The following is a 12,388-nucleotide window of genomic DNA, read 5'->3' as shown; positions in this document are numbered from 1 at the left end:
CTAACTCCACAGATGGAGAGGCATGGGTCGGTCCTCAAAGCTGACTAAGCAACCGGCGTGAATATGGAGCAAGGTACTCGTTAAAAATCTGTTTCAGCAATAAGTCCTCGCGCTTGTTGCGGTGTAGAAGTTATGAGAGAGGGGTACCGGCACAGGCGCTGTCCACGTCTTCTTACCAGGATCAAAATGACGTGGCATTCCTACCATAGCTGCTAAGGCATCAAGCCCTGAAATATGGGGCTAGGGTGCCTGACCCTGTTTGGGTGATTCTTGAAAGTGTTTTATTTTATTAGGAGAACTGCCTCTAATTTATTAGTTGCATGTTTTTTGTTAGCTATCATCCATTCTTAGAATTTTTTTTTTTCATGAATGAGATTATCTACCTGATATCTGATTTCGGCAGTCATGAGTACGAAGAGAATCATCAGAAGGTAAAAAGGCGTGCAGGAGCGACATTGTGACTGTCACAAAACGTGATTCACCTTAATCTGTGATCGACTTAGAATAATAAGCAGAGAGATACGCAGAGAGCGCCCTTGACACACTTTAAAAAAAAAAACACTCGACAGACATAGGTTCCCACAATTCTTTTCATTGTGACTTAGCAGACATATTTTTCTTTAAAAAAAAATAATAATAATAACGCGTGCAATGACATATCGTTTGAAAGTATAGTTGATTCTTTCGAATGGAAAATTATTTTTGGCAACAATTTAAACACTGATCACCTTGAGATAGTTAGTGGAAATTGTAAATAATTAAGGATAGCACAGAAATTATCCTACATATTATCCAGCAATTGGCAAGTTAATTGTTTGGTAGATAATTATGCCATTTTGAATTACTTTTATGATATAAGAAGTAGTAGGAAATAAATAAGAAATTTTTCTTCTTATTGCTCGTAGTCCCATTCTATCACACTGCTATGTCATTGCGTTTTCCAAAATGGCGAATTGTAAAATCAACATAAAGGGGCCATCATAATGTCACTCCTACACTTAGTCACAAAAAGTTTGATTTTCGAAGGTAATTATCTTTTTTAAAAGGTACACTGCAGCCTATAATAAAATTTAAAAAATCTAGCAAAATAGTAGTAATAAATAAAGGAACAAGTAAAATAAACTATTTTCTAAAACGAAATTAATAATTCGACAGAATAAAACTTTCCCAGTTTACTCTGGATTTATATACATTCGGTTGTACAAAATAATACACTGCTGGACAATTGCTTAGGACGGATCACAAATTGCAATGTAGCATAACATTAAGCGGAACATGAGGCCTAGTAGGATAAAATATAGTTGCCACACTGTTCAGACATTAGAATAAAGAATGTTCATTGTTCTGGAAAGTACAAAAGCTATGAAACATCTGAAAGAAAAAAAAATGTTCATTTGATGCTGCGTACGGAAAAATGGAACAATGGATCTAAATGTCAGCAGGCAACTTGAAGAAAGGTGTCAGTACGGGATATGTCCACAGTGGAGTGTGATGCAACATTCTACACGTCGTATCACTCTTTGCACAATATTATCTAGCAGCTGTTGAGGCAGTTTATCCCATTCCTTTGTCAGTGCACGTATGAGGGTGTTCTTGTTTGTCAGAGGATAGTTTCGACCAGCAAGTTGCCTCCCCAAAGCATCCCAAACACTTTCAAAGGGGTTTAGATCTGGAGAACGAGATGGCCATACAAGGCGTTGAATACCCTCGCTGTCTAGACAATCCTGAACAGCGAGTGTTCGAGGACATGTTGCGTTGTCGTCCATAGAAACAAATTTATCACCGACAGCACCACGGAAAAGACGAACATGAGGAAGCAGAACTTCATCAATGTATCGTTGGCCCGTCATAGTCCCATTCGCAACCACATGTAGGCGCTTGTGGCCATTGATCATGATGCCGGCCCACACCATGACGCTGCATGTCGGATATTGGTCCCTTTCCTGGATATTTTCTGGACGATAACCAGTACCACTCTCTCGCCAGAACAATTAGCGTCTACAATCCGATGACAGACTGAACCTACTCTCATCTGAGAATAGTACGCATGCCCAGTCCTGTTCAGTCCAATTGTGATGCTCACGACACTATTGCAAACGGGCAGTACGGTGCCGTCTGGTCAATGGGACACACACAACAGGTGTGATAGCGTATAGTCCTCCTCCCCTCAAACATCTGGCAACAGTTTATTGGGAGATCTGCTTTCCTGTGGCAGCAAGAAACTGATTTGCCACCTGTTGAGCTGTGGTGCGTCTGTTCCTTTTTGCTGATAGGATGATGTACCTGTCTTCTGCAAGCGTCCTACTTCTAACACGACCTCCCTCATGCCGCCTACTACACATTCCAGTAGTTTTAAAGGATTTCCACAGCCGTGAAACTACGCTGTGAGAGATGTCGAACACCCTGGCAACATCTGTTATTTTTCGCCCTTCTTCGATCTTTCCAATAATTCGGCCAAGCTTAAAATCATTCAAGTGATATCGGGAAGACATGCCGAAAATTTCAAGTTCGTCAACTAAATCTTTCCTGTAAAGCTTTGACTTGAAACAACAACTCTCCACACGCGCCAAAACCTTTAAAGTTCTTATCAGCGCTATCACGTGATGAACAGACGTGGAAAAAAAATTTGCATACGCACACCTCTTCTTACTATATCCCGCAGTTATTCTAATTTTCCACATTTTGCTTCCTTTCATTTTGTGGTTGCTATGGATGATAGTGTTATCCGTCCTTAGCAATCGTCCAGCAGTGTATTTAATTGAATGAAAGTCTCTCTTTATTTTCAAAATGAAATAAAATATAAATAAATATAATAAAAATGAGAATTTTTTTAAGAAATAGCAAATTTAAAGTAAAATAATAAAGTCAAATTATTATTTTTTAAACTATTTTTATTCATTTATAAATTAATAAGATTAATTAGAAATTAATCAACATTCGTTTTCTTTATTCATTGCCACATATGATTCATAAATAATATACTTTTAATGTTAAAAAATAAATTAATTAGACTAATATGAATGAACTAATGAAGTTAATGAAAGAAGTTTAGTTTAATAGATTTTAGAAATGAATTAAAAATAAACTAATTAAGCAAATACGAATAAGGATAACCTCGTTTAAAAGACGTTAAATAAAAACAAACGGTGGTCATAGTAACATGAAAATGTGAAATGACTCAAGCTATTAAATGACTAGCAAACGTCTTTTAAAGAAGCCAAGTCAAGATTCTCTCTTTACAGACTTACATAAGTTAATAAACCTATTTAAAAAATACAATTCTACAAAGTATACGGGTATTTGCGAATATTTCCTGGCGTGCCGTAAATATCTACGTTGCGTCTGATATCTTTCAACACGATCAACAATCAAGCGATTCAACGTGTTCATTTATTTTAGAAAGAAAAATAAACTGGATTTCGTAAAGGAATGGGTTTTTAAATTCAAAAAAGAAGTGCGAGACAGTGAAATAAACATAAAGGAGCGTAAGTGATGGGAGCCGGCACTTCAAAGACAAGATGACGAAGAGGTTTGAATTGTTTCTTCATGGAAAGATGAGGGAGGGGGGGGGTGGAAGAAATGCTGCTGGCATGCGTTTAAAGATTCCAGCAGTTTAAAAGGAAAAAACATGAATTTAAAGTGAATAAAACATGAATTTTAGTAAGCAGATAGGTATTTTTCGGAATTTTTTTTCTCATAAATTTTTTTAAAATACGAAGACAGTAAAATGTTCGTAATGTTACAAGTATTTATTAAATATTTTTCGGGAACTTAATTTAATTCTAAACAGGTGGATAATACACGTCGCGAATGGCTAAACAATTATCATTTTTTTTTAAATAATTTAAAAAAATATAATTGTTCAAAAATTTTTTTTTACTAATAATAAAAATAAATTATTAGTAATTAAAAATTAAGCTATAGGGAGGGTTTCTTTCGCAATTATTTACGAACAATTTGATGGAAAAAGGAATTCGAGAAGAAAAATGCGAAAAAATTTAATATACGTTGGCTTTTTCGTTTCTTCTTCTTTCAAATTAAAAATAAATTTGGTTTTCGCCAGCATTGATACAAGTTGCCATTTATCAAGTTATTTCCGAATTCTAAGAACAACTTTTTTTAAAGAATATAAATATCACGATAATAGTTCGCAGTAAATTAGAATATCTTAAAACGCTTATATCCGTTCAAATTAAACGTTCGATACCCGTTCGTTTATTTTCTGTCGGAATATGTTCTATCTCGCTATGATATTTTGTGAAAAGATAACTAGTTATAATGGCACATTTTACATACACACCTTTTATATTCAGCTTATTTTCAAACATTAGTTTGTTTCTGATTGAAATTATTTTTTCCATTTCAAGATGCTTATAATTTGAAATTTAAAAAAGGCAGACGATTATTATAAAAGGGGATTGCTTAGACGGATAGCAAACGCACAACTTAAAAATGAAAATTATCACTGTTTAAAATTAAAGCCGCAATTATTTTTGCGTTAAGGAAACAGTGAATGTTTTTTATCCAATAAAAACCTCTTTTAATGCTACAAGTATTCTAAACATTTTTAAGTCAATAAACAAATATATCACTTTTTAGTATAATTCAAAATTAAATGGTGCTAAATAATATATTTAGTTGCAAATAACGGTAATTCACATTTTAGTATGCTTTCACTTAAACGGTGCTTTTACAATACAAGATAACATCCAATATTTGAGATAAAGACCAAGTTCCTCTCTGGAAAACGATTTTTAAGAAAGGACAATAGCAACTCTGATGAATAGGTGACGGACACTATAAATAAATATAAAACATCAAACCAGATATAAATAGTACTTTTAAACTATAAAATAAATCAAACGTACAGCGAAAAAACATTTTTTAATCTAAATAACATCTTAGACTTTCAACAAAGTTTCTCTTTTCTCATGTAAATTGAAAACGATTTTTAAAAAAAGGTCACTGGAACAAACTTATACTAAATCGGTCATTTTTCAATGCGCCTGAGGGTTAGAAGTGTCATTGCAACTCAACTCGACTCTTGATTAAATCGTAAAACCTCGAAACAAAACAGTCAAGTCCGTTTAAAAAAGATGCATATTATTGAACCGGTTAGAAACAATCAACTCATTCTCATCTTCCTTTTTTTTTTACATCAAGGGTTGTTGAGTTCGTGACAATGTCGGCGTGCATTGTAATTACAAACAGTTATCTAACGGTCGTAGTCACAAATGCGTGACTTGCCGGATGCTTTAATTCTGCAATTCAGTTACAATGATGAGACTATATTAAACTCGATGGACCATTTGAAAAACATTTTTGATACAAGAATGAATTGAATATAGAATTTAATATCATTTTTTTTATTTACTGCCTCGTTAGTGCAAACTAAATGAGAGCCCTTTGGACAAGCATTTTTTTTTAACGTTTTCCTCGTTTTATTTCAATCAGAAAATGGCATAAAGCCTTACGAAGATTTATCTAGGAGTAAGCAATTACTTCTTGGAAATCGAAGTATTGTTTTATAGATTGCTTACTTATTTATATCTCTTTTTAACTTATTTATCTCAACTTTAAAACAAAAATAGCAGATTATAAAGCTAAATAAATAAAATTATTGTCAAAAACATCACGCTCAGTTTTATACTCTTCTGTTTATAATGAGTACAAAATACAGTTTAAGATAAATGGTTCCCGAACTTCGTTCGACAACTTTCTTTCTGATTCATGGTTTTTCTGAATGCACTCTATACAATAATAAATTTTCAAATTCACAATAAATCTTAAGGTTTATTGGAGAATTAATAATTATTTCTTGGAAATCGAAGTATTGTTTTATGGGTTTGTTACACATTTATATCCACTCCAGTTTATTTATCTCACTTTTAAAACAAATTTGCCGAATAATAATGCTAAATAAATAAAAACTTTTGTCAAAAAACATCACGTTCTGAGTTTTATCTCTTTCAGCTTATAATGAATGAAAAATATAGTTTCAGCTAATGAATGGTTCCCAAACTTTTCGAATGGTTCCTTTCTGACTCGTAGCTTGCTAAAGGCTACCTATAATGCCATATTTTGCTATATGTAGGAGTATATGTAAAAAGGATCTCATGACCTGAAGAAAATGTAAAAATTAGTAGAAAAATTAAGACAAATGTAAATGTTTTAATATATATGCAGCAGCTAAAATCAGTTTTTTTTCCACAACAAGTGAGATTTTTTTAAGACAAAAGTTATAATTTTCCAACATTCTAACGAAATATATCCTAACATTTTTTTATTTTTTATCAGCACACTAAGATCCCTTGTTATATATTAATTATCAATAAGAGCACTTCAAAAAAAAAATAATTTTAAAAAATTTATAAAAAACAACCACTTTTTGCACGAAAAGGAAAGAAATAAAATATTTAGTATAACTTATAAGAATCCAATTGATATAGCTTCAGTTAGTTTTTGAGATATTATCATTTTACAAAAAGTTTATCTTAAAGTGCAGATTAAATATTTTGCAAGAATTTCTGACAAAATTTTTAAGGAAAGCAGAGGAAAAGTCTGTATTTTATTTTATATTATTGTTGTACGAAGACCGCCGACTTTTCATCTATGTTCAAAAAAAAAAATATTAGAAATTCTTGCAACACATTTTAAGGTAATTTTTTCATAAAATGAGCATAGTATCTTTAAAAGTAACTGAAACTATATCAACTGTACGCACTCGATATTTAACTTCTTACTTTTTCGTGCAAAACCGCAGCACAAATTGTTTCGTGATTAAAAACTTTATTCGCTTCCAAAATATACAAATTGGAAAAACAAACATGTTTCAAAGCGTTAAAAAACAGGCATCCATTTTCAAGACTTGCCAGACATTCTCGGAAAAAACAAATAGAGAAAAAACAAAAGTGATTTGAAATATAAAACGTACTGTTGCCTACGAAAAATGGAAAAGTAAAGGTGATTGACAAAACTAGAAAAATCACAGTATCCAAGAGAGAAATTATAAAAACCAGAACATGAAAAACCTCAGAGGGTGAGAGGGGTAAATCAGGATTCTGTTATTTCCTATTTGTATATTTTTGAAGCAAATGAAGTTTTTAATCAAGTAATATCTATACCGCTTCAGTTTCTTAGGACTATTTATTTGTTGTTGTTGTTACTAATGCCACTTGCCAATATCAGCAAGCTTGCTATGGGAATCCAAGCAATTTTAAGGCACAAGGTGCTATTCTTGTTTTTCATTGACTCCCTCTATGGCCAGGAGTACAATTTCAGCTACACACACCTCACAGCCCGTTTATAGGGCAAACCCATTCATACATCCATTTATTCACAGATCGTAATTTCGACCTGAACCAGAGAGCTATCCATCTCGAATTCAGTACCCTCAGAGGTGTTGATTTATTATGGGGACATGGAGGATTTTGTGACCCGACAGATTCAACGTGCACCGGCCAACATTTAAGACATGGGGATTCTTCGGCTGGCGAACATGAGCCCGACGTCCTACAAACCAGACTATAATGACCCGGGATTAGTTATTTAACATAGAAAAGTTGTATTATTAAATGATTTAAAATTATTTTATTTCATACTTTTTCGTTTTTATATTCACCATTTTCCTTTTCTTTTAAAATTGAGCTTTATTTCTTTTCCCAATACTTTCTCATCTTTGTAAATTTAAAACTAAGAGTGAAACCAGATATTGGGGGGACGGATGATTTTGTATTGCGATTATCTAGAGAGAAAAGCTCATATGAATCTGCTTATCTACTGTTCTATTAACACACTAAATAAAAACTAAAGATATAAGTGCTTTTTAGTCTTAGAACAGTGATTAAATAATCAGTTAATTAGAGTGTTAATTTAGTTACTTTACAAAAATAAAAAATAATATAGTAATAATAGTGTAACAATTAATAACTCTTTACTTGGATTCAAGAGAAATTTCAATTGAATCGTAGTCCAAGTCGCCTAATCTAAGTATTCTAAGTCGTAGTCGAACACTTAAGAAAAATCGGATTTTGGACGTTTTAACTACCCCACAGCTCTGGTCATTAAGAAATTAGTCGCGCATTGGACTGATCGTTAAGACACGATTCCCAGCAGATCACCGAAGTCAAGTATCACTGGCTACCATAGAGTAAAGAGTATAGGTAGAGTTGACATGAGAAAGTAACAGTGAAGCCATCACTGTAACCGGTCGGCCATATTGGTTTATGCAAAACATTCGAATGCTGCTATCTTCTGCACGTTAAACTTGCTGATCAATGTTATTTTTATCGTTTTTTTTCTATTTCTCGTTAACGATTTTCTTTATCTTACCTTTTAAACAATGAATTTAATTATATTTTGCTTGTAAAAATGACGAACTGCTTTGCATACGGCTGTACGAATCGATGGACAAAGAAAATGCCTGGAATTACATTTCATAGGTAAGTGTAAATTCAATTCTCTTAATCATTTTCTAATTTAGTATTTTTAAATTCTGTTCTTACAATTAACTGTATCTTTAATGTCAGAAGACTAAAGATTTTTTTTCTTCTTCTTAACTATTAGCTATTCATTTCAAACCCAACCTTGATTCTTTTCAATTTTTATTGAAATGAATCAAAATAGAATTCCTAAGTGGCTTATAGAATATCAAAACTATAAAACTAATTGTAGATGAGATAATGTGATTTCGTTTACTTTTATACTGCTTAATTGACAATTAATATGGCATAATTATAGTATCATGTGTTATTCGAATTAGTGGGAATGGTTAAAAGTATTTATTTTATTTGCTACAATATTTTTTGCTTTTATGAAATTAAATCTATCATGAAGAGTTTCTCAAATAATTTTGTGTGTTTTTTTTGTTATTTACTGTTATTGATCATTATTTCGTAATCTAAACATTAAAAATTAGCACTGTTGCTTTTTCAATTGTAATTCCGAACAGTTGCTCTGCTATTAAGTGAAATTTAAAAATATGATCGTAATGTCTAGTTTGTAAACAATTTGATTTTTATTCAACTGCTATTTTATTTATGATCACTCTTGCACTGACGAATAACATGAAATTTTTTGAGAGCTTTTAACACACAAACATAATTTAAAAAATCCACCCAAATTGTTACTTTTTTTCACTTTTATAACCTTGGTGGAAACCTTTCGATAAATTTTATAATAGAAAATCCAGTGAACTATAGAAACTGGCAAAAATCTGCCATACTCTCATTTTGCGAACTACTTCAGTTCGTGCATTTTATTAATAATTGATATGCATTTAGTTTAATGAAATAAATTAAAAGTTTCAGTTGTGGGTAATCTATATTGGAGTCGTGGGTTTTAGTTGAGCATAATAGACTGAAAACGGATTATTTGCGCTACTGCATTTATTTTTTTGAAATTATCGACTGGATTAACTGTAATTATCAAAATTTTAATAAAGTTGTTTATAATTGCTAATTATAAATCTTTTGAGTCGGTTCTTTGAAAGACTTATGTAATTAACGATTTTTATGCTCATGCTTTTAAGTTGGAATTTTATTTGCAGTTTTCCTAAAGATGAAAATCGTAAACGGTTATGGATCAAAGCTGTGAGACGAGTTAATTGGAAACCTTCTTCGTGTAGTAAATTGTGTAATGAGCATTTCGCAGAAGATATGATTGATAGAACAATAAATCTGCTTGATGGTCTTACAGATTCATTGATTAAAAAAAATTTAGTGAACAAAAACTCTTATTGTTAAATAATTTAAATATTAATTTACTCTAATAATTATTAAGCTATTTATCATTTTCAATATTATTGCAAAAACCATTTACAAGATCGTGACAAATTAAAGTATTAATTCAAATTTTTTAACTAATGCATGAAATGTTTTTTACAACTCTTATTAAAATTCAATTCTTTTCAAATAATGACAATGCTTCAATAGAGGGATATAATTTATGAAGGGAAAGTTTTTCTTCTAAAATTAATAAATGAATGAAAAAATTGTTAACAATAAAGTTACGTTTTTTAAAATTTTTGTTTTTTGTGTACTTTAAAATGTGTGTATAAATAAGTGTATATTTTTAAATTCTTATCACTTGTAATACATTTAATGTAATATTTTACTGTCGAATAACCAACATATATTATTAATATTTGTGTGTGAAGAATTATTATTCTTGACTAATAAACTCTGATAGTACTTACTCTAAAAAAATATGGAAATTGATTGTATAAAATGTAAAAATAAATAAAATGATTTATTTTTCTTTTATGTCTGTGTATTTTTTAAGAATAAAATAAGAAATTCATTTTCATGAACTGAGAAAAAAAAATTTAAAGTTCAGTGTTATTCTACTAAATGAAAGAAATATATAAGATAAATATAATAATATATAAAGTTTTTAATTCAAATTTTTTAATAAATATAAATTTTTTTTACAACTTCTTTTAAAGTATTAAAATTCAATTATTTTCTATGATTCAATCAGCAAAAAATGACTGCTTCAATTGAGGGATATAATTTATGAAGGGAAAGTTTTTCTTCTAAAATTAATAAATGAATGAAAAAATTGTTAACAATAAAGTTACGTTTTTTAAAATTTTTGTTTTTTGTGTACTTTAAAATGTGTGTATAAATAAGTGTATATTTTTAAATTCTTATCACTTGTAATACATTTAATGCAATATTTTACTGTCGAATAACCAACATATATTATTAATATTTGTGTGTGAAGAATTATTATTCTTGACTAATAAACTCTGATAGTACTTACTCTAAAAAAATATGGAAATTGATTGTATAAAATGTAAAAATAAATAAAATGATTTATTTTTCTTTTATGTCTGTGTATTTTTTAAGAATAAAATAAGAAATTCATTTTCATGAACTGAGAAAAAAAAATTTAAAGTTCAGTGTTATTCTACTAAATGAAAGAAATATATAAGATAAATATAATAATATATAAAGTTTTTAATTCAAATTTTTTAATAAATATAAATTTTTTTTACAACTTTTTTTAAAGTATTAAAATTCAATTATTTTCTATGATTCAATCAGCAAAAAATGACTGCTTCAATTGAGGGATATAATTTATGAAGGGAAAGTTTTTCTTCTAAAATTAATAAATGAATGAAAAAATTGTTAACAATAAAGTTACGTTTTTTAAAATTTTTGTTTTTTGTGTACTTTAAAATGTGTGTATAAATAAGTGTATATTTTTAAATTCTTATCACTTGTAATACATTTAATGCAATATTTTACTGTCGAATAACCAACATATATTATTAATATTTGTGTGTGAAGAATTATTATTCTTGACTAATAAACTCTGACAGTACTTACTCTAAAAAAATATGGAAATTGATTGTATAAAATGTAAAAATAAATAAAATGATTTATTTTTCTTTTATGTCTGTGTATTTGTTAAGAATAAAATAAGAAATTCATTTTCATGAACTGAGAAAAAAAAATTTAAAGTTCAGTGTTATTCTACTAAATGAAAGAAATATATAAGATAAATATAATAATATATAAAGTTTTTAATTCAAATTTTTTAATAAATATAAATTTTTTTTACAACTTTTTTTAAAGTATTAAAATTCAATTATTTTCTATGATTCAATCAGCAAAAAATGACTGCTTCAATTGAGGGATATAATTTATGAAAGGGAAAGTTTGTCTTCTAAAATTAATAAATGCATGAAAAAATAACTAACAATAAAGTTACGTTTTTTAAAATTTTTGTTTTTTGTGTACTTTAAAATGTGTGTATAAATAAGTGTATATTTTTAAATTCTTATCACTTGTAATACATTTAATGCAATATTTTACTGTCGAATAACCAACATATATTATTAATATTTGTGTGTGAAGAATTATTATTCTTGACTAATAAACTCTGATAGTACTTACTCTAAAAAAATATGGAAATTGATTGTATAAAATGTAAAAATAAATAAAATGATTTATTTTTCTTTTATGTCTGTGTATTTGTTAAGAATAAAATAAGAAATTCATTTTCATGAACTGAGAAAAAAAAATTTAAAGTTCAGTGTTATTCTACTAAATGAAAGAAATATATAAGATAAATATAATAATATATAAAGTTTTTAATTCAAATTTTTTAATAAATATAAATTTTTTTTACAACTTTTTTTAAAGTATTAAAATTCAATTATTTTCTATGATTCAATCAGCAAAAAATGACTGCTTCAATTGAGGGATATAATTTATGAAAGGGAAAGTTTGTCTTCTAAAATTAATAAATGCATGAAAAAATAACTAACAAAAAAACTGAAGTTTTTTTTTCTTTTTTTTTTTAAATTTTTTTAAGCATTAAATAAAAAAATAATAGTTTAAAATAAAAAGCGTTTTAATTTAAACTATTTTTTTTTCAT

General features: G+C 29.0%; 2 protein-coding genes across 2 annotated transcripts in view; one reads left to right on the top strand and one right to left on the bottom strand.

Moving 5' to 3' along the window:
* The window catches only part of Rsod (superoxide dismutase family protein Rsod), a 79,981-nt gene that overhangs the window by 41,603 nt on the left and 25,990 nt on the right, over positions 1-12,388 (bottom strand). The gene's annotated exons all lie outside the window — the stretch shown is intronic.
* On the top strand, positions 8,141-10,069 carry LOC147814393 (THAP domain-containing protein 1-like). Its single transcript, XM_087155534.1, has 2 exons — positions 8,141-8,441; positions 9,548-10,069. Exons 1-2 carry the CDS (start codon positions 8,371-8,373, stop codon positions 9,741-9,743), a joined length of 267 nt encoding a protein of 88 aa, XP_087011660.1. The 5' UTR covers positions 8,141-8,370; the 3' UTR covers positions 9,744-10,069.

This window comes from Parasteatoda tepidariorum, chromosome 2, assembly GCF_982258835.1.
Source record: "Parasteatoda tepidariorum strain Cologne lab strain chromosome 2, Ptep-v5.0, whole genome shotgun sequence".
Classification (NCBI taxonomy): domain Eukaryota; kingdom Metazoa; phylum Arthropoda; class Arachnida; order Araneae; family Theridiidae; genus Parasteatoda; species Parasteatoda tepidariorum.
The sequence above is the reverse complement of the archived record's forward strand: the minus strand, read 5'-3'. Positions and strand labels throughout refer to the sequence as shown.

Excerpts from the sequence above, each read along its gene's own strand:
- LOC147814393 (XM_087155534.1), top strand. The coding sequence starts at position 8,371 with ATGACGAACTGCTTTGCATACGGCTGTACGAATCGATGGACAAAGAAA. Across the intron at positions 8,442-9,547 it reads CCTGGAATTACATTTCATAG|TTTTCCTAAAGATGAAAATC; the intron begins GTAAGTGTAAAT and ends TTTTATTTGCAG.